The sequence below is a fragment of the Poecilia formosa genome, unplaced genomic scaffold (assembly GCF_000485575.1).
Source record: "Poecilia formosa unplaced genomic scaffold, Poecilia_formosa-5.1.2 Scaffold12, whole genome shotgun sequence".
Classification (NCBI taxonomy): domain Eukaryota; kingdom Metazoa; phylum Chordata; class Actinopteri; order Cyprinodontiformes; family Poeciliidae; genus Poecilia; species Poecilia formosa.
Window position 1 is genome coordinate 2,915,612 of NW_006799951.1, and position 22,975 is coordinate 2,938,586.

The window sequence follows — 22,975 nt, forward strand, 5'->3', positions numbered from 1 at the left end:
ACAACGCTGCACAAGGAAGCAGTGCGTTTGAGACGTAGTCTCAAATTATATCCGCGAACGTTGCTCTGTGTAACTCGTGTTGCATGTTGCCTGAAGCGTGAGCTCATCATCTGAACTCTTTCAAATTATTGAGGAGCAATCTTTGTCTGTAAACTTATAAACCTGAAATAAGTAACTAAAAAATTTTTTTAATCGTTTTGAAACAGGAAAATGTAGTCCGATTTAATGTCAGACAAAAAAAACACTTTTCTTTTTTCTAATTGAAATGATTGAATGCTTGTTACAGAATGAGTTTTATATGAAAACTGGAAAAAGGGAAGAGCTCAGAATGCTTTCCGGATGTACTCTAGATCCCCCACATGAGAGAAGAGAGCGGTGTGACCCGCGTGCCTTTTTTTGCCGTCGTATTTTTTCCGGCGGGGAGTTCTTTCTTCTCATTCTTCAAGGTTTTTTTTTTTGTTGTTTTTTTCTCCATATTTTGCCTTTTCTTTGCATTACACTCCGCTTAGTGAAGTCAGGCCTAAAATCCACAAACCATCATAGTTACAACTTCAACTATTGTATAGATACAAAGCAACACATAGGTGATGTTCAAAACATGTATGACATGAATGAAACACGAAGGAGGTTACAGTACGCAGTGGCAGGAGGGGGGGAAGCAATGCAAACATTCACAGCAAAAAAATTAAGGGATTAACAACTTATTCTTTTCTTCTTCTTCTTCTTTTATGTCAGCTTTGGTTGTAGATGTTGCAATCTCTCACAACAAATGGCGTGGACGGGGTGGGGTCGACAAGCAGACTTTACAGAGAAGGTGAACAGACATGTACCATCATGTGTGAGCCGGACAACCAAGGGAACGAACGGAAACGAGAGAGAGAGAGAGAGAGTTATAACACTGAACGCGTCTCATCTGTCCAGGAAACGACACAAACGAAAACAAAAAGCACCAGAATTTAAGCATTCAGATGAGGTACTAAATCCCATGCAACGATGTAAGTAAACTTCCCACTGTCAAGATTGATTCTCTCCTTTACAGCAACAGTGTTTCTGTGCAAAAGTGTCTTCATCGAGATTGAGAGAATAATTAATAAAATTCACCAAAAAATAAAAGAAAAGAAATAAAAACTGGAGAAAAATATACATAAAGCTCTTATTAGCTCAAAGAAGTTTCCAAACAATAAATATGTAGAATAAATTCAAGCACACACACACACACACACACACACACACACACACACACACGACTTCTCAGTTCAATCAGTCTGTAAAAAGTAAACCAAATATCCAAACATGTTATGTTAATGTGCTAAACCTTAGAGGGCAAATCTCCCTTCATAAAATATCTTATTTCAAGCAATGATAATTAATTAGAAACGTTTCCATAAAGGTGCATTGCTTATAATAAGGGTATATAATAAGTCGTTTATTACGATATAATCTCTGGTTTTCTGAAGATTATATTTATTGGCTTTGTCCTTGTCAGTTCAAACACACAGGAAAAAAAAAAAGCTTAACAAGCCAAACTCCTGTACAACACGTCGAAAAGATCAGGTTGGAAGTGTGCTTTTGTCAGTGCCCACGCTGAATAGTTATAAAGTGTTACCTTAAATAAATGCTGGTATATTTCCTTTAGCTTTTTTTTGTTTTGTTTTGTTTTTTTAAACAACCACATGCATTTACATCTATGGATAAAGATTAGTTTCTTTTCTTCTTTTACATTTGAAACAAAGGGTCTTCTGCATTCCTGATCCTCTAACTCTCCACATCTCTGTCAGTCTGGAGTTGGTTTCAAAGTGTTTCTGTAAGAATTGCGTCCGAGTGGCTGTGTGTACCAGAAGAGCAGCCATGTCTTCTGTAGCTTTGGAGGTGTGAAAGGTTGAAATCGGGGGACAGGGGGGAAACGGGAAGAGAGAGGGTTGTGGTTCCCTGTCCTCTGCTGGAGGCTTTCACAGTTTGTCCGTGTCGAAAAAAAAAATTAAAAAACAAAGGAAAATCAAAAATAAAACCAAAAAAATGAAAGGTGAAATAAAAATAAATAGAGAGGAGGGAGGAGTCCTGCCTCCTCCAGACCCGCTCCCTCCTTCCGCTTCAGTTCAGTCACTCGTCGTCGTCGTCCTCCTCCTCCTCGCCGTCCGACAGCGAGGCGCAGGGCCGGATCTGCCTGTAGCCGTCCAGCCACTTCTCCACCATCTGAGTGACGAGCGGGTGGTTGCAGCGGCGGGAGCTTTTCTGCAGCGCCACCAGAATGCCGCCTTCTGTCACGCAGCAGTCCAACCACTCTCGAAGGAGCTTCTCCTGTTGCTCTTCGTTTCCCATCTGAAAGAACGCAGCAGAGTCTCAATGCGCGCAACTGTGCTTCGCAGAAGTGTACATTTAAGATGTGAAATATGTAACGCTACGAAACATATGGACAGCGAGTTTAAATCCACACAATGGAGTCGCTTAGATGAAAGCATTTTCCCACAATGGAACAAACGCACCAAGAGGTAAAACTAGTCGAACTCCTTACTTCTTGTGCCGACAGGAAGTGGATGTGAAGCAGCTTCCTCTCGCTGTCGACCAGGGGCAGGAACGTGACCGTCTCGTCATCGTCTGTGTTGAGGTTGGCGCCTGCGCCGCGATTGTCAAAGCCGTCGTTCTCCATGGCGACCAGTGCTGAGAAATGGCCTCGCGTGTAACCCAGAGCGATGGGGCTCTTCCAGCAGAAACTCTGCTCCCACAAAAGGGGCAAGTACACACCTGGGACGGACGGGGAGGGGCAAACACACAGGGTGCTATGTTTACATCAGCCTTTGTAAAAATATGAAGTGCTAAAATCAATGACAATTAAGAGGTTTCAACATTTGACGTACAATTTGAATGCAATTAATTGAAAGGAGAAATAAAGCAGTTATAAAAAAAAACAAACTATACCAACAACTTCTATAATGTGTAGTTAAATCCTGGAGCAGAACAAATTTCTACCTTGGTTCTGAGCAGAAACATTGTTTACACACGCTCCGTTTTACATCAGAAGCTAACACAAACACACGCACGCACGCACACACGCACACACAAAGTAAACGCATACATAAATGATGAAGTTCTTATTGTGTTTTTGCGTCACATTCAGCTGTGAGTTGTGTTTGGTATTTTGTAATGCCGACAGTTAAGATTAATATCATTTTTTAAAAATCCTAAAAATGGGGTGCTGTGGTGGTGCAGGGGTTAAGCACAGCCCACGTACGGAGGCCTTAGTGGAGGTCACAGGTTCAAGTCCCGCCTGATGACCTTTGCCACATGTCCTCCTCCTCTCTCGTTACCTACTTTACTGTTTAACCGCTATCAAAAAGAATAATAAATTCAGTTGAAGGGATAAATGATAAGTACACCCCTAAGAGCTTCCACAGCTCAGATTTTAACAAAGAAAATTAAGGACAGAAAGCACTAAATGTGCTAAGAAGATTGGATAACTTTTTGCCAATTAATCTGGAAATGGCTGTAATAGCATCTCTACACTGTATAAATTCCACTATAGTGCAGCAACAAGGATGAACAACAACTAACAAACACTTAAGTCTCAACACATTCAGACTGACACAGGGCTCCATGTTACCCTTCACAGACATCCGTTAGCATGTCAAACGTGAACGATCCCAAGAATAACTGAACCAGCTCGGGTTGTTAATGATTGTTGCCATGGGAAACATGGCAACAATCATCTAAAAATACAAACAAAATATATGAACACAACATGAAGAAGTTCAAGCAGTATGAATATGTTTTCTGTTCGAACGCAGTCAGTTTTATCCATGACTGTACTTAACTGCACTTTTCTTCGAGTGTATGATGTGCAGAAAACAACAGCGTTATCATACGTTGCTGTCACTCTATGGCCTGTTTATCTGCATTACGCTGTGATTTTTTGATGTGATAAACCCCCACGAGCGCCCAAGCAGAATTATAGTTCTGATGGTCTTTTGTACAGATGACAAATGGATTATGGGATGTTTCTAATCACTTGGGTTGTTTCAGCCCATCCAGACTTGGTCCTAAGGTTTCTGTCTGGAAACTTGAGGATTTATAAGATGCGGTACGCAACTCATAAATCACAACTAAATAGGCTTGGCAAGATTTTGCAACACTCTGGCGTTCTGAAAACAGAGATGCAAGTATCCCAGAGTTGATTAGATTTGCTGGAATAAGCCTCTATAGTTGGAAAACCATCTCTGCTTTTGTAACTCCTAAACGTCTGATAATGAATCTGAGTTTTGCTCAGCAACTCTCCAAATAAGTAGAATGTTTTTGATCAACGCTCTTTTAAGGCATCCACATAAGAGCCGAGTCGCTCTGTGCTTTACTCTGGCTCCTGGCAACTGTAAATCACTGGTCCATCAGGGAGGCTTTTTACCACAAGTACTTGGCTCCCATTGAGGATTTTCATCAAGTCCAGCACAGCAACAGAAAGAGCAAATTGAATCCAGACTGTCTTAAGAGTTGGTTGTGGAAGTAGACTTCATGTTCACATGTGGCTCTGATTTCTTATCCTGATCGTTTCCACGTGGGAAATTGACTTGCCTTGTTGTATTTTTGCTCCTCCTACACCGACACTTTTTCTAGTTTTGAACCAAACAGACCAAAAACAAAAAACAAACAACAAATGAATGGCACTGGAGTAGGCTGAGTTTTGTCAAGCATCTGAGCTATGCGGACACATGTAGGCTGCGGATGTTTCAAAATAAAAGTCAACTTCCTCCACAACTACGGGAAAGGCTCGTCGTAAAAAAAAACAAAAAAAAAAACAAACAAACAAAAAAAATAAAAAACATCAATTTTAGAGGAAAACAACATCAGCTCAGACAGAACTGATTGCTCACCTTGGAAACGAGTGTAGCCCAATGTTTCGCCTCGGAAGCTTTTGTAATACTTCACTCCGTACACGATGATTGGCCTACGAAGTATGTGTGCAAGAACAAAAATGTGGGTCTGCTCCAAGCTGGATCCTGGCTGTGGAACAAAAGTAAAAGACACTGTAAAATTTTAAGAAAAGAAACGAGGAGGAAAGTAAGGAAAAACATAAAAAAGGAAACCCTTTTTTTTATGCTGCCAATTGTATAAAAAAAACAAAAAAACAACAACAAACAAACAAAGCAAACGATTACTAAGCTTTCACACCCAGATATAAAGCATCCCACCCAAATGCCTCGTCGGTGAGGTCATTCAGCAGAGTGCTGATGACAGACAGAAGGCACTTTCCCAGGACGTTACGGAGAATGTTTACGGTGGCGAAAAGCAAGAAACCTTCTTGCATAATTGATGCATCATCAGCGGACCGTGCCTTAAACACAACAACCTCCTGTCCTCCACCTTAAGACGTCGGCGTTTGCTTTCGTGCGTGTCTACCTGGCTGGCGAGCGACAGGATGAAGGCCCAGTCCTCCTGCCACTGCTCCTCTCGGAGGGAGAAGTGCAAGCCGAAACTCTGGGAATACCACGACTCCCACTCCTTCCAGCGGCTGTAAAACCTGCAAGACGCACAAACGGCTTACACTGCTGCATTGTTTCAAACGTGTGCACCGACACATGGGGATGTGGTCGTCGTCGTTAGTCTTGCTCGGAGTTTTAGGAAAGCTGCAGCTCCTTCCAAGCAGACGTGACTCAAACGAGGCTCATCTTTATTTACGTCTGACTGCTCTCCCACAAACAAAGGCTGCCGTCTTTTTATTGTGGGCATGAGTTCTGAGCGGAGTTTGACAGTGCGCGAGAAAACGTGGTTTCCATTTTCTTCTACTTACTCGCGCTCCATTATGAGGCTGGCATTACTGAAGCCTTCACTGCACGTAGAATGCTGCATGGCGAAAATATTTTCGGTTAAACTTTTGAAATAAGAAATCATTTCTTTTCACTTCATATAGGAATTTAAAAAAGGAACGAAACTAGAAAAATAGAAACATCCCGAGTTAAAAAGATTAAATCATGCGTAATATGAAAAACATTTTGTGTACATTTGTAACGGAAACTCAACTACCGCCTCATTTCTAGCACTTTATGCTGTTCATCTAAAATGTTAGTTTTTCCCCAACAATCACATTTTTTACATTTTACAAATCAAATAGGCAGTAAAGAATAGAGAGAGGCTGTGTTGACTGCTGCGGTTTCCTGTCTGTCTGAACCTTTTCTGTCGGTTTTGTCGGCACATCAGTAAGTTGGACTGCCTGAAATATTTTACTAGCCCAACAATCACTGAGTCATATAAAAAACATAGAGTCGCATCATCACCGGGATGAGAGTTTAGCAGACTTCGAGCTTTATGACGGTCAGGTTTTGACCGGATCGATCTTTACGCGTTATCAAATTTGGGAGTCCGTGACGACAAACGCCCGTGACGATCGACTCGGTTAGAAATTAGGGACTAAATGTCAAGACCGGGACAACGTGCCTCCAACTTTAAACAAGCAGGTCTATTTTTATTCGCTGGGAAACGTATGTAGTTAAAATTTGTGTCTTGGAACAATCGTAGTGTTGGACATGACCGTAGGAGTGTATCGATCTTTAATTTTAAGTGACCTGCCATGTGAGATCAATCTCATTTATATTTAGACACAAAGCTTCTGTGTTTGGGCTTTTTTTTTTTTTTTTGCGCTACGAGAAAAACCAGAACACATGAAATTTTATTGGTGGTTTAAGTTGTTTTGTTAGTTTGTCCTCGGTTGACCTCAAACCTTGTGATTTTGTGAAAGCAAAATATTGCTGTGCACTTTATTTTTGGTAAGAGGCTCAAAACATTCTTGTAGTCTAACCTGCTGTGCAAGTTTTTTTTAAAAAAGGAAAGACTAAAGAAACTGGCTTTTTTTTAGTTTAGATAATCCAGCATTTTGGACAGAAATGTTCTGAACTTTTTCATTTATATTTTGGAGCGGTACCTCATGTGCAGCTAGAACAAGTTTTTGATTGTTTCACAGATATTTTTCAGTGTTTTTCAGTGAAATAAGGTTAGAACATTAACACACGACATCAGTAGTGAAAAAAAAAAATAAAAAAATAACTCAATCGCTCAAATTCGGAATCAGATTGGTAATCAGCCAAAAATATTTCAATCTCTGCACACTTCGCTCTAAATCCTTCAGTCCTCTGGTTAAAACACAACTCTAACAGTCAGAGCTTCATTCAGCCTCCTGAAAAGAGTCGAATCAGTCACGCTGGTCAAAGGCGGTTTTAAGAGGAGGCTACGCATCACTGCCGTTTGTGCTACTGCTGCTGAGGCTGCAGGTCTCACCAATGTGAGCAGTCGTGCAAGCTGTCGTGAAGAGTCTTGCGGAGCACAGAGTCCTTGTCGTAGATGCCCCACGTGGCCTGCAGCACCGAGTCGAGGAGGCAGTCCCCCGCCGTGCGGTTCCAGAGTGCATAGAGCCGGCTGTCCAGTCTCGTTCCGAGCTCCAGAGACCAGTTGATGATGGGAGACTCTTCTTCGAGTTCTGACCAAGAAGGAGACGGCATCGGTTATTAGTGCCACTCTCAGCATCTTTACTACAAAACCGAACCCACGTGAAAGATGCGTGTTCACGTGAAAAAGTAAACAGGTTTAAAGCAAAGTCAACCTGGCTAACTCTTTAGTTTACTTTTACTGTTTACTTTCAATCCTCCAGCAAACACACATTTTTTTTCGGGGGGAGGGGACTGAAAAATATTACGACAAGACCTAACATTTCCCATAGTGAAGTGATTTAACAAGCCCCACACAACCGTTTGCATTTAAGTAAACAGTGAAAGCTTCTTTTTTTTTTTCAGCGTGCTACTATGTCTCCAGGCTGAACTCTTTAACGTTCACCCAAACAAGGATCAGAGAAAACCCTGAAACTCAATTGGGCTCATTAGCGCAGAGTGAAACCAGTACACATGATGGGGAGGCAGAGCAACAAGCTGGCCACTAAGAAACAGAGTTGGCGGGAGGGAAAATCCATGTAATGCAACACTGCCGGCGTGGGGGCAGCCTCTTTGTTACTGTGCGCGGGTTGTGAAAGGAGTCCGTGCGTTCGCCTAGCAACCGGACCGTTGTCAGATAGGTGACACTTCAGCGAAAAAAGGCGCAGAGCTGACGGAGTAAATTATTCACCTTTCTGGACGTCTCGGTCCAGCACCTCGTCGAAGAGCTTCTCCTGAACCGCAGGAGGCAAGTCCTCAATATCTGGAAGGGAAAACAGAGATAATACAATAAAATACATTTAGCTGAGTCGAACAATATTTTACTTGTGGACTTTTTCCTTCGTTTAATTGCACAGTTTAATTCAACTGGAACTTCAAATGCAACATTTTCTGTACTCCACCCAGGATCAACGCTGTACGTTAACATTATTGGTAACATAATACATGTCCAGTAATATTTGCACTGTAACCTTTACAGAGTTGCAGACAAAGCAGTTCCCTGTAATAAAATTCACTAGAATTGCTTGTTTGATGACAAAAGAACTGTCAAAAATAAATAATAATTTTTAAAAAATTACAAACGGACAAAAATGACCGACATTTGTCTCGACGTCAAGTGTGCCCAAATGTCTGATCAGCTCACGGTGAAATCCCGGCTTATTTCACCTAAAGCCAACTTATAGTACAGCGGCCAGAGAGCTAGGAGCTGCTCTGAACACAGAAGCTTGTTCTCTAGCTGATATTAATGAATGCACAGCTTGTTTGGAAGAGAACAGAGCAGAATAGGTTTCTCTGATGACTGGAAGCCAATGTCGGCACTTTCACGCCTGAACACATGGTTAAAAACAAACAAAAAAACAAAACAATTTTAGTTTTGAACGAACAATAGCAGCCACACGGTAATCCTAAACGCAGTTTTCTTATGCGTTCAAAAATAAACAGCTGGCGGGGTGGTATCGTCTTTGTGGAAGAACAATGCTGAAACCGTGAGGCGGAGGTAGCCTCCATGTGCTGGCTGTTAGATGAAGACAACCGGAGCATTATGCCCCCGTCAGCATGGGAACAACACGCCATTTCATACCCGGCAAGTAAACAAAACACGCATTCTGATACACGCTTAGAAGGCCAGAGAGAAAAAGGCCAGACAATGTGCTGCTGCTGCAGCTGCAGAGTTCCCCCCCGAGCATTCGCAGAACCCCGTCAGCTTCAGTAATCACATTCAGGAATGTTTCTGCTCCGCCGGTTCATTCGAGCTCGTTTGCTAGCCGACGGGCTGCTGACCTGCAGGCAGGGTAAAGGTGACCAGGTCAGTGAGGAAGTAGCAGGTGAAGTCGCCCTTGCGCTGGTGAAGAGAGGCCGCCACCTCGCGGCGGATCTGCTCCGTCAGTTCGGGACACACCATGGCCGGGATACACTTGGCCGCCTGCTGGGACACCTGACAAGAAGAGGGAAGCTTTATTCAGGGATATGCGAGACCTGAACGTTTCACACTATAGTTGGTGGTCACGTTTCTTTATCCGAGTTTTGACAAATGAATGATTTGATTTACTGAGATCTGAGATGAAAAGTTACAAGCTTCTGCTGGAGGGACGAAAGCACATGTGACTTTGCAAAGGCCGACGTGTAAAATCAGATCATAATAATAAACACCAGGGGTGTGTTGGTATGAGATTCTTACAGCTTGATACATTGTAGTATCTCAAAAGGAAAAAAAAAAGACTAAAAATGATAAAGTTCCTTTAATTTCAAATAGAAAAGCAACAATTAGTCCTTCCGCTTCTAAAATAAAACAATTACTATTAAACTACAATGTTATCCTTCTATTTTAATTATTGTTTACTGATAAAAAGGAAATAACAAAAGTTAAAAATTGTTTGTCTGCTACCCAACACTCAAACTGGATTCTTCTCCTGTTCCTTTAAGACGTTTCACATCTTCTTCCAAAAGCTTTTTCAGTTCTGAACGTGGGCAACAAATAAGGTTTACAAGTTTTCCCCAGAACAATTACAATAAGCGGGTTGTTAAAGCCACTAATGGGGCTGTTAAATCCATATGTCACTTTGTCTGGGTCTTTTTCACTCAACCTTCCAAATATCCCGACCAAAGGATGTCAACATGTGAGTTGTTTGGAAACAGAGTTAACTTAATAAGCATGATGGGTGTCATTCCTACCTTGTGTAACTACCTTGTTGATTCACTTTAACACCAAAACCGTCTGTGTTTTTTTGCACCCAGAAGTATTTACATGTGAATTTTTCTCTTCTTTTTTTTTTGTCTCAAGTTCTTTTAAAATGAGGCAAAATGTCGCAGATGTTTTTCAGCCATCTGACTCACAAGGCACAGCAGAAGAAGGGCGGCACCGCGCCACTCCATGCTCCACACAGTCAGGGAAAACTTCACTTCTTCTGGCATCTTATTAAAAAGAGTTTAAACTATTGGTATGAATGATAAAAACCTGGATATGCCTTTACACTGATAACCAGCCACTGTTTGGTTATGATAAAAAGACGATGAAAGGTAATTGTAAGGACTAAACTAATTTAAATACTAACAATAAAAAGCAAAAAGAGACATAGGAATACGTTTTTTAGGGGCAAAAGTATGAAATGTGTTGATCCAAAAACACACCGCCAAATAGTTTCATTTGTTCTGCTTTTGAAGTTTGGGACCAAAAGCTTTTGAATGTTCACAACAACAGCTCAGCAGACGCTGTCATTTGAGCTAACTTAGCTTGAACCTGTCAGAGCTGTGCCGCTGCTAGGGCGGGAAAAAGAGCAGACCCGTCTGTGGTGTGCATATAGGCTGCCGTCAGCTTTGAAGCATTTTAGGAAAGTGATCCGGTGGTTACTCACTGCCCCTCCCCGGAGCAAAGAAACTCCTCCCACTCAGCCAGTGGCTGAGTGGGAGGAGTGTGTATACAGATAATCTGGAATCACTGACAGCAGGCAAACTGCAGCTCAACCGCAGCGCATGTCTACGGCCGGCGGGGAAATGCTCACGCAAGATGTTGATGCACAGACTGAAAAGCAGTACTGTGTCTTAAAAAAATCCATTGTAAAACACCAACAACATAAAAGTATAGTGGTAATTGTGGAATGATCATCATAATGAATAATACAAGTGGGCCTTATTGCTTTTATAGAGAGTGATTGTTTGCAGTTGTAAACAACACTGGATGCAAGTACCGCAATAATCAAAGCATAATTCAAGAGAAGTGGTTTAATCAGAGCTCCTCTGACTCTTATGGAGTCAGTTTTTTGTCTTCTAATATATATTAACACATAAAAAAACTGTCTTCCTGTGTAATAAAATCTATGTGATCGCCAAGTTATTTGTAAATAAAACAATTGTGTATTTCACTAATTTATTTATTACGTTTTACTGGGTATTTAAGATGTAAATGTAAAATTACTTCTACAAGCATATGTAGGAAAGATCTATATCAAGCCTTAAAGCTATAGTATGCAACTTTTATGAATAATATGTTTTTTTTTTTGTTTTGTTTTTTTAACATATTTTAGGATATGTCATTATCCTGACAATGTAATGAAAATAATAATATGAGAATCTGTGGAGAGAAAAAAAGCAAGCTCCTCCCTGTGGTCCTATTACCATCTGCAGAAATACACCCGATAGCAAACAACCAATCAGGGCAAAGAGGAGTGTCTTAGCATTGTCAATCACCCTCCTGTACACGCTGACCACACCTTTCCCCTTGACCTAAAATGGCTGCTTGGTTACAGTCAAACGCAACTCAAAAACCAGCACACGGCAGCTAAAAAGTAAAACCGCCTCGCTTCTCGACTGACCTCTGTGAGCAGGACTGCCAGCATGTCCTGCCTCTGGAAGCGGATGGCCAGGTGAACCAGCGTGAAGCCGTCGTCGAAAGCCGAGGGTCTGTTTAAGAGCCGCACTTCGTCTGACGTCAGCTGCCTCGCTATGTCCCCTCCGGACGTCTTGTAAGCTTCCACCGCTGCCAGGTCACCTTCCACGACGCCTTTTAAGACAAATGAGCGGAGGAAAGGAGACAGCTTTTCAACAGATAATAAAGTGCGATTCAAGACAAATCTACTACAAAAGCAAAATGTAACAGTGAGTTCCCACAAAAGAGCATTTAAAAGGCAAGTTTAGATTTTTTTTTTTTTTTTATGTAGGTTTTATGAAGCTTTTAACAGTTACTTGGAAACGGAATAAAGCAATTTTATTACCAATACTAAAGGAGAGGACAGCATGTACTCCAGCAAAATGCATAAAAACATAAGATGAGACTGTGTTTCATCTATGTGGCGGTTGCTGACTGTTTCAAAGTCTAGAGGAAGCGCGACAATTCAAGGGGGTAAGCTGTAATGTTAGTTGTTTAGCTCTTTTAGATCTTAGCAGGAAGGTTGAGACGTGCTAGATCAGACAGATGCAGGTGGTTTCTATTGTGCAATTCAAGCAGACACGGAAAATAGCAATTGTTTTTAGAAAAAAAGGACATCCTGAAAACATACTTAGCATTCAACTTTCCCTTGCAAAATTGTAAACAAGTAATCTCTAAATAGTCCCATGGAACACGATGTTTACAAAAGGTTGCGTCATGAAATCACACGCCTGATGGCTAAGTGACAATTATTCTGTTATTTAAGGGTCTAACGTAAAAAAAAAGAAAAAAAAAGAAAGATTGCAAAAAGGTGGACAGCGTCTAAGAGTGCCTATAAAGGTCATAAACATCAGTCATTACTATCAATCCAATATGACCTTCACCGCTACTGTTAAATCAAAAATTGGACCATCATGGGCCAATTATTCATCCCTGTGCTCTTGACTTACACAAAACATATTTTATTATGGCTAATTTCACAATGAAGCATTCATATTATTTTTGTCGTTCTTGTTTTCTTGCTTTATTGATCAGAAACCTCTGCGAGTTCATAAAGATATACTGCTTTATGGCATCTGCTTTTACAAGGCTGGTGTTCCTCTTTGATAAAAAAAAAAAAAAAAAACCCTGACCCTGTTCCAGTTCATCAGCTCATAAAATCACCACTCAGGTTTAAATACAGTTATATTTAATACATCAGAATATGTGTTCCGCTGAGGCTCGTTTAGTATCTTATAAAAAAAAAAAAAGCAACAACTTTTATACAGATATTAAAAATACTTTACATTAAGCTCACATTAGTTTGATGTAATATATCCCAATCTTAAATAGCGTTTTCAAGTGGAAAATTTTACAATAAACACAAATAAAGGCTTGGTATGATTAGTATGTTTGCAATTAATCCACATGATGTGTTTCACTGAATAAATACAGCTACTGAGATGAATTAACTTTACAATTATATTCTAATTTATGGAATATGACTAAAAGTGAGAAGTGACAAAAAAACTTTAACTGCAACTGCTGGTCTCCTTACTTATATTATTAGGCATTATTTATTGCAATCTAGACAGTACTTTGTGATATTGGTACCATATACTGCGATCCTGCGACGTAAATTTGCCGTTTATGATTCTGCCAAAATATGCAAAAATGGCATTGACCAGATTAACATTAATAAAGTGTTGGACTCCCTGTTCTTAAACGGAAAAGGGTTAGGGAATCAAGAGCAATGTTCAATCCCACGTCCCCACAAAGACAAATATTTGCAGCCAACAGTCCAAATTTCAGTTTTCTCAGCTTGAAGATATAAAAAGTGTTTATTTAAAGTTTGAAGTTCACATAAAAAAAAAAAAAAAGTGAACACATGCTCGTGTAAACAATCAAACGCAGCTCTGCCCACAAGGTTACATGATGGGAATAGTTTCAGTGAAATTTTGAACTCGTCAACAGCAGCACCAGGCTCTAATAATACAGGCTGACATGCAGTGAAATGTGCGATAAGTCTCAACAAGAACCTTTTTTTTTCTTTTTTTTTTTTCCATCATTTAACCAGAACAAAACCGTTTTGTCCGCGTATATTATGATTGTTATTATGACAAAACCTAATCAAACAGGAAAGAGGAAACTGGTTTCAACGCCTCGCAGCTATACAAACAGGGTCTTCCCATTTCCAGCTCATACAGTAAATGCCCGTGCAGCAGCCTCTCGTACATTTTGACAGCATCAAACACTGCTGAGCTTTTGTTCTCACGTCAAAGGACCACACACAAAGCTCAGCTGCGTGAGCTGTGTGCGAGTGGGAGCTGGAGAGACACAAAGTGGGAGTGCCATGTGGAGCTGGCTGGCGCAGAGAGAGAGAGAGAGAGACACACGAGAGGAGAGAAACTGTACAACAGCAGAATGGGATCGCCACCACTTCCTACAAAATACTCCATTAGTGTGGGTGTGCCTTTAGCCCTACAGCCACAACTGTACTTTTAATGGTACGCCTAACATGCACACAAAGAGATGAACTCGTCAAGGCGGATTGATGAGAGAAAATGGACCAACCTAAGTGATTGTGGTGTTCCTCCTACACACGGATCATCCAGTTTTATTACGTTTGCGTAGCGATGGACACAACAGGAACGCAGACAAAAACTATTATATGGTACAAGTTAGCACTTTGAGGTCTGCTCAACCTGCTAAACCACCCACTTTAACAGGACGATGCACTTCCCCAGGCTCACACTTGGAAAGAGAAAAATACCTTGGTTGTCTTGGGTGCTCCACAAAGAAACATGTCAATGCGCTCATGTGCATTAGATTGTTTATTTCTAATAAAAATCATAGTTGGCAATAAATAGGACGCCAAAACAAGCCGACTTACCCAGAACATGTCAGAGGCATTCCTTTTTTGTAGTAGAAATCATGAAGCTAATGCAACATTCCTTTGTAGAAAAAAAAAAAAAAAAGAAAAAGTCCTTAGAGAAACCTAAAGCAGATTTCCATTAGTTCCTGCATTTTTTCCCAGCATGGGGACATTTAATGCTTAACTTCGAAAAGCGCATTAGGTCTTAAGAGTTTTGCCAAACTTAACAAAAAAATAAAAAAAAATAAAAAAATCTAATTTCAGTTGATAGACACCTATAACACATTTCGACTTGGCACATAAAAGCTAGTTTATGAAGCATAAAAAAAGAAGAAAACAGCACTGATAGGTCTGAAAGCATAGAGAATAGAACTGCAGCAGACAGAATGTCACTCTCTCTGGCTATATCGCATTACATTTCCCTCAAATTGTAGGTAAAAAGAAAAAGAAAAGAAAAACATTGTTTGGAATATTGATGCTGTCCCCACTGATGTCTCAATGACAAAGAATTCATCTTATATTGTGCACCCTTCGTCTGATCTTGCTACAGGCTGTACGATCAACACACCAACATATTAAAAAGTAAAAAGAAGCTGCATGACGAACAGACGTGGATTTTGACCCATCAATGTTTTTAGAAGGTTTATCGGACGATTTGGACTGTCAAGCTCCGAGCTCATGCAAGATCAATGTAGGAATTTATTTTGATTACTGGCTGTTCTGAAAGGTTTTCTTCTTCTCTTTCACCAGTGAAAAGTGCTGGAAGATGCTGTGAAAGCATTATTACCCCCCCCACCCCCCTCCACCGCCTCCATCTGAATCTATTTTCCCGATGGCTGGAAAACATGAGCCACCAGAAGCTCCATGTGGATATGATTTCCGGACAATCTGATTGACTAAATCAGCTAATAATCAGAATTATGTCTCCGCAGAGCTGTGAAGGATGATCACCGGTGTGGTTCTGACCATGAGGCAAAGCAACAGGGTATTAAAGCAGCAGAGATGATCCTGCTGTTCCACTGATTGGTTTTGAATTTCCCTTATTCATACGGTTCTTGACACATTACCATTTTAATTGTTTTCATGTTGTGCATGCAAGCAGACATTAGTAAAGACTTTCTTTGTCAGTAGCAGTATTTCTCTAAGCTGTGGTTACTGAGCAGCAGACAGTGTGCTGAGTGTTTGAACATGTCGCCTGTATTCATAGGAGCTTCCTTTTACCATACCTCTGTTTCCTCACACTAAGTAGGAGACTGTAAGCTGCATGCGACTCCTAGATGAGGAACGTTTAAAGGCTCAGAGTCTCCGAGGCTTAAACATAACGCTCGGTACCTGACGGCTGTGGAATTAGTGAAATATAAGCAAAAATAACAATCAGGAGGTTTAATCTTTCACGTCTCACAACAGAAACTATTCAAAGCAGACCACACCAAACTGATGCAAAAATGGCTGGCAGTAATGACAATGGCCTGACATTATTGACCCCATTATTGACATTATTGGCTATACTGGTGTCTCTGATAAAGATTCAAACTTAGAAGAAGTGAAAAAAAAAAACATCTAAGAGTTTAGTAAATGTATTTCTGTCTGTGAAACAAAAACTGATGTATAGAAAAAAAAAATAAAAATATTTCAGGTGTACCGTCACCTGGTAGCAGAGCAGGTGAAGTGAGACATTTATGAAATATCTCACTTTTCAAATGTACTTTCAACCACCTAAGTTGGTGTTTATCAGTTCTGGCTCCAGGTCTTTAACACCTACAGGTTATCGATCTATCAATGCCTTCAAACACAACACAGTATGTCTAACAACAGTTTCTGTCAACAGGTCTTGGCCAGCTACTTGAGTCGCCGTTTTCAAGTCAAACCTTATTAAATACAAACTTTTCTCATTAGACGAGAGCCGATCGTAGTTAACTATCAAGAACTCTTAATTTCAGTTCTCTAAGGAAACAACAATAGGTCACTTTTAGAAGGAACATTCTGGAATGAAGCGCTGAATATCTGCTGAAAAATAATAATGATAAAAATCCTGTTTCATGCATATTTCTCTAAAATGTGATGTGCATGTTGCTCATTTGGTGATAACATTTTTAGTGCTGGCATGTCAGCTGTCTAGTCAGCCATCCAGAAACAAGTCGGCACTGCCATGGCAGGCATTTATCAAAGCATGATGTTTGGGACAACCAATGAAAGTTGGATAATGCTTCATTAATTCCTTTAATCTGCCAATCCCAACATGGCAGCTGGGAGCAAAAAACTACTGACATTTACCATGAGATAAAGCGAAAATTTTGGTAGACTACGCACAATAAAAAACCCCACTCATATTAAAGACAAGAATAACAACATCTCAATTATTATGACTAGGAGCAAACTCGCTGCAGTAATGTAGGAATGCAGAAAGGAAAAACAATCTTTAAAACATCTTTATTTGATTACTGAAACCGTTTGTGGTTTTAAGATTTGTCTTGTTGGTGTTAGAGGATTCCTACGAACAGACAGGGATCGAGACTGAAGGTTAAACTCCACACATCCTTAGAAAACAGAGGAAACAGGCTAAGAATGTGTTTCATTAGAAAGTAATATATCTGGTCTTTTTTAAAAGCTTATCTACCCTTCTTCTATGTGTCTATCAGTGTATCAGTATTATGGGTGGCAAACTGTGTGGGGGAAATTTTTCCGTTCAGTGCTGAGGCATTTTAAGTATGCACAAAATTCCAGAATCAGTAGGTTACAAAACTAATTAATCTGTTTGTAACTCTGTAAAGTCTGTTCCAACAGGTCGTCTTACAACTTGTAAAAATATCCTGCTTAGTTGTATTAGGCAAATACGATAAGAATTGTAACCCTTTTACAATCTGAAGCCTTTTTTTTTTTAAACTGAACATCACTTAAACTTGAAACTTACCAACACATGCGTTCAGGAAGAGCCAATCCGTCCTTCTCATCCTGTTCTTAATTTGCTTCAGTTTTTTGAAATCCACTTCCAGCTCCTCTTTGCTCCCAATCCCCGCTCCCGACGCCAGTTCGATTCTCTGGAAGTCCATGTTCACCTCAGACTCCCGTTTTTCGGACGGAGGAGACCTCCTCTGGCTGCTGCTGCAGCCCACCACTCCCCCCACCACACACCCAGTTCCCTGCCCGACGACGCCTCTCCTGTTGTCCCTGTCCTGCTCGTTGAGCTTGGAGGACGGCTGCTGGCTCTCGGGCTCCGACGCCAGCTCGATGGGTTCGGCAAGCAGGCTGTTGGGCCGGGGATGGTCGCACACGACGCACTTGAGTGCCTTGGCCCAGTTTTCGTAAGTGCATGCAGTGCAGGTCCAGTGCTGCGTGTGGGTGTTGAGCCTGTTGCGGTCGTTGTATTCCTCGCAGGGGTCTGTGGCGGTGACAGGGGCAGCGGGGCGGCATCCGGAGCCCGAGGTCTGCGGCGACTCCGTGGGGCTTCGTGGCTGCTGGGTGTGATGTCCTTGACGAGTTGCATGGTGACCATGCTGCTGTTGCTGCTGCTGTTGCTGCTGCTGCTGCTGCAGCTGCTGTTGTTGTTGTTGTTGTTGTTGAGCCTGTTGCCTCTGACACAAGCACTGGGTACAGCGGATGGCTCGAGGCCAGTTCAGGTAGGTGCACATGTGACACGACCACTTGCTACTCGTCTCAGGAACGTCGGTGACGCGGACGCGGGGTCTCGCGCTGGAATCCGGACAAATCAGCAGGCTGGAGCCCCCCTGAGACGGACTGTTGCTGAGGTCTGCGGGGTCCCACTGATGCAGACTGGCATCTAGGGCAGGGCTGCTCTTAAAGGGCTCCTCAGTAATGATGGCACCCCCGCTGGGCCTCTGAGCGCGGCACATGGTGCACTTGATGGCTGACGGCCAGTTCTCGTATGTGCAGTATTCACAGGCCCACTTGGCAACCAGCTCTGTCATCGTCGCGCCGCCGCCGGAGGAGGCTTCCAGCCGTTCAGTGGGACTGGCAGCTCAAGGAGATCACACAGCAAGCAGTGCGCTATGGGGAAAACGAAAGAAGGGCAGCAAATTTGAGTAATTATTCATTATAATGCCAGAAGTACGCACAAAACAAAAAATATGGCGTTAAAAAAAGGTTGCAAAAGTTGGGACTTCTACAGGTTTTTTTTTAAATTCCTCTTAAAGCTGCAGCCTAGAGTGCAACACTGATTCCTGATGGCACCTTTAGGGCGTACTGTAAGCAGCATACGCATGACAGGCAACTGTGCCCTACAACTGAGCTGGGTAATAAGAGACAAGGACGGATGAAACACGACTCTCGGCGGGGAAGCGCATGACTGATTAAGACACTGACAGAAGCATGGAAATTATGGATGGATTATGAGAGCGCGGCACCCGGGCAGATGCATGTAAATATCTCCCATCCCTTTATTATAGAGGAGCTAGATAATCGGACTGCAAAAGAGGAAAAGCGCCTCTTTGAAGTTGCCTCGTGGCTCACTGAAGCAATATTACAGGGCTTTAAAAAGAAATCACACCCCTCAAACTTATGTTATGTGATAAGCCCACACAAATTAGTTCAGTAAAAGGACCAGATTAATCTAATGCTTATAAAAATGTTATACAAATAAAATATAAAATAAAAATATGACAGCCTAACAGAATATCTTCGTACCAGCTGTTCACATTTAAAAACTGACCTGTCAGTCTGTTCTTGTACGCAACACCGCTCAAACTTAAAGGGGATACATTACGTATTTTCCAGACACATAGTGCCTTTTAAGTAATTGCGTTAACTTCAGTTGTTATAAAAATGCTATATCAAACTTAAAAGATATTTTACTTCCTAATTTAACACGTTGAAATTGGGCCTCTGCCTTTTTAAAAAAAAAAAACTTCAGCTCTTTCTGAAACTCCGCCTTCAGGAAGTTATCACAACATTGCCTCCTATATTAACCCTTTAACAGCGTTTTTAGTAGCTTGCATAATGAGCTCTGCAGATGCGTAGTTTCACCAGATGTTTGCCAATTGCTGCTGGCTAGTCTGAAGGAGCTAAGTGGGGAAGTCGGAGGGGAGGGCTGCTCTGTGAGGCAGAAGCTTGGAAAATGCAGTTCTGGGGAGGAGCTGCGCCTCGAAGGCGGAGCCACGTCCAACCAGGCTTTTTGCACAACTGACTGGTTGCCATGGGAAATTAAAGGATTTCTCGAAAATGCATGACAGAATCAAGGCTCCAGGTATGTTTTTGACAAGGGAATGACAAAATAACACGATGTAAAAGGTCAAGAAAGGACTATTTTACATAATGATTACCCTTCAATCGGATTAGACGTTTTGTTTTTCATCTTAAATGCTAAGTATGCAAATCTTTTGTACACTTTTGGCTTGCCTACTGCTCTGAGTATATTCTTCTTTTATCAAAAGATCTTTTTAGAGTCTGCGTACTCCAGCCAGCGGTTAATTGATCACTAAGTTAGTTGATGATTATTTTAATAGCAATGAATTCCATTAATCGCTTCCGCCCTGAAACAATCCATCGTAGCTCTGGCTGTACACTAAAAGTTGTTGTCTTGTCCTGCAGGAAGGTGAACCTCTGCCTCAGTATCAAGTAATCTGGAGTGACTAACAGGTTTATTTTTTTCTGGGAGTGCTCTGTATTTTGTTCCATCCATCCAACCTGACCACCAGCATGTTTCACTGTGAAGATGGTGTGTTTAGTGTTTTTATTTTAATCCTCTGGAGGAAGCGCTTTTACATGTAAGCCAAGGAGTTTCAATTTGACCTCATCTGACTGGATAACTTGTTTTTTTTTTTTTTTTTTTTTTTTTGTGCATATTTTCTGTGTCCCTACAAAGCTTAATTTCTGTAAAGCTATGTTGTTTCATTGTGGTCATTTATTGTACTTTTACGGTCTACTTTCTGGAACGCCTCAGTGTTTTATTGTTCTGCCACTTTGTTGCTTGTATGTATTTTTCTGTGGTTTTCAGGAAAAACTCAGTGGTCCCCCAGACTTTTTATTCTTTTATGAGGGATCCTGAGAAAAGTCAGTTTTGTTTTAGTAACCCATCCATAACCCCAGATCTGATTTTCTCCCACAGTCAATTATTACCATCATATGAAACTGGACCCACACCTCACACACGCTTTCCTGTAACGTCCTGCACAGTCCCTCAAGACAGGAGAGCTGTTGGAAAGAAGTTGCCTCGCAGCTCAAAGGGGAGTAACATTACTCGGTGTTTACACCACGCCTCTAAGTTTACCAACACACCGTGAGAAATTCTGCAAATTTCTGCTAGCTCCCAGACACAAGACTCACCGAAAACTGGCTTATTTTCCAGCCAGTGACCTCAGACCTGTTGTTAATACTTTTCTGCTAAATAAACAAAGTAATTTAACTGCCCGTTCGGCTAATACCTTCCCCTGGAAGCTATAGTTTAACTACCCAGTCTACAGTCACGCTATATCCCGAGCTAGCAGCTGGTGGCTATTTTACATCACAACAACCAACCGTTGGTTCGGTTGTCAGACAGAAATTACAGCCGAGCTAGCCCGCTAACATTACCAGATTATGTTTTGGCCGTAACCGCCTGACAGGCCCGAGTCAGTTGTACAAGAAGACGGCAATGTTAACCCTCACCTCTGCTTTGCCGTGTTCATACTCCTCGGTGTCCTGCTGCTTCCCCTCCCGGACGGAGAACCCCTCTCCTCCGGTCCGAAGTCGGGATTTTCTCACTTGCACGACACTAACCGCATATTTACTTCTTTCTGTTGGAGGTTGCCGTTCAACTGGCAGTAAGTGTAAGGTCCAATGAACAATATCCCCCCCAAAGTCCCGTCCCTGTTTTGCTGGTTCCGACGCTTCAAATCATTTTAATCCTTTTTGCCGATCAAATCCCAGGTTGACGGGCTTTAATGGCGGCGGAACAGGGGGAGGGAAGCAGCCGAAGCAGGGTTGAAAAATACACTACAGGGGAGAGCAGAGAGGGCTCGGAGCCGTGTTACAGTCAGAGGCTGGATCAGGATTTACCACCTGAATCTCCCGACTTCGCTGATTGGTTGTTTTTGTCTGTATCCATTGGCAATGACCAATCAGATTCTACGTCTCCCATTCCAACTGTTAAAAGGCTCGGAGGATGCAAAACAGACACGAATGTGACAGCAATAAAAACAGCAGCATGCAGACTTTATATGTATATTTTCTTTTTCTAGACTAGAGTGAGATTAAAAATAAAATATTTAATTTTGTGCATCGTAATACGTTGCATTTATGGCAAACTGCCACGTGGTATCTTCTCAAAAGGGATGATGTCATCGTAAAAATACTGCAGCAAGCAGTCTGCAGCAATGCATAACAGCTTGTGCAACAGTTCTCTGTCCGAAATAATTGTCAACTGTACGATAAGATTTCTGAATTGTGCATCGCATACGAAAATCAGTTGCCAAATGCTTATTACTGATATAAAAAAACAAAAATATTAGAAACAGTCATTTTACCGCTTTGAGTAAGACATGTATGGAGGTCTAAAAGTGCTATAATAAACCATCTAATTATCAACTTATGAGCCAATATTTGACCATATGAATATTTGTCCACATGAAAAAAATAGATATATTGTGGGTTTTTTTTTAAATACTCATATTTTTTCACCACTAAATTAAATGTATGCTGGTCTTAAGTACCACAATAATAAAAACAAATCACTTACAATTCTACATATTTATCTGCATGAAAAGTATACATGCATTTGTAGCTAACTGTTAACCAGTTGTTTGTTTCATGTATCTGTGAAGAATAATGTATGGAAGTACAAATGTGCCCCAACTCAATAAAAACAATAAAAACAAATGATTTTTCAACCAAGTTAAAATTAAGAAAAGGATGTAGGTTACTATAAATATTTTAGAAGAGTCAATTAGAAGAATTTCACTACAAATTTCAATATTATTTTACTAGTGCACAATTATTTTACGGCCACATGCTGCAGTAACTCAACAATTAATTGTATTTATCAATACCTGCGCTTTAAAGGGGCAGTATTACATAGTGCCAATTTATAGCACAATCAAGTGACTATGTTACCTTCAACTGTTATAGAAATGCCAAATGACTCCTTTGCTAAACCTCAAACAATGTTTTTTTTTACCTGCAGCTTGTCTTAAGGAGCTGAGTAGGGTAGTTGTGGGTGAAAGGTGCTCTGTGAGGCAGAAGCATGCCTGCTTGGAAACTGCAACTCTGAGGAGAAGCTGCGTCTCGAAGGCGGTGTATGAGCCACCCAGGTGTTTTGCACCACTGATTTTTTGCCAAGTCAGATTAAAGTATTTCTCAAACATGCATGAAAGAATCAAGGCAACACTCCAGGTATGTTTGTGATGAGGGAATACCATTATGTAA

The 22,975-nt window shown here is 41.3% G+C and overlaps 1 protein-coding gene across 1 annotated transcript; it reads right to left on the reverse strand.

Annotated features, from left to right (window-relative positions):
* Positions 1–435: 435 nt before the first annotated feature.
* Positions 436–21,611, reverse strand: zranb1b (zinc finger, RAN-binding domain containing 1b). Its single transcript, XM_007545367.2, has 10 exons — positions 21,221–21,611; positions 17,532–18,625; positions 11,714–11,901; positions 9,186–9,339; positions 8,095–8,166; positions 7,258–7,456; positions 5,386–5,506; positions 4,860–4,989; positions 2,513–2,742; positions 436–2,319 (listed from the first exon to the last, which is right to left on the reverse strand). The coding sequence occupies exons 2-10, from the start codon at positions 18,544–18,546 to the stop codon at positions 2,101–2,103; spliced, it is 2,328 nt and encodes a 775-aa protein (XP_007545429.1). The 5' UTR covers positions 18,547–18,625; positions 21,221–21,611; the 3' UTR covers positions 436–2,100.
* Between the last annotated feature and the right edge of the window lie 1,364 nt (positions 21,612–22,975).

Coding starts and splice junctions, on each gene's coding strand:
- zranb1b (XM_007545367.2), bottom strand. CDS start 18,546: ATGACAGAGCTGGTTGCCAAGTGGGCCTGTGAATACTGCACATACGAG. Junction 9,340..11,713: donor TGGCAGTCCTGCTCACAGAG/GTCAGTCGAGAA, acceptor TCTTCTTGTCAG/GTGTCCCAGCAGGCGGCCAA. Junction 4,990..5,385: donor TCCTGTCGCTCGCCAGCCAG/GTAGACACGCAC, acceptor TTTGTTCCACAG/CCAGGATCCAGCTTGGAGCA.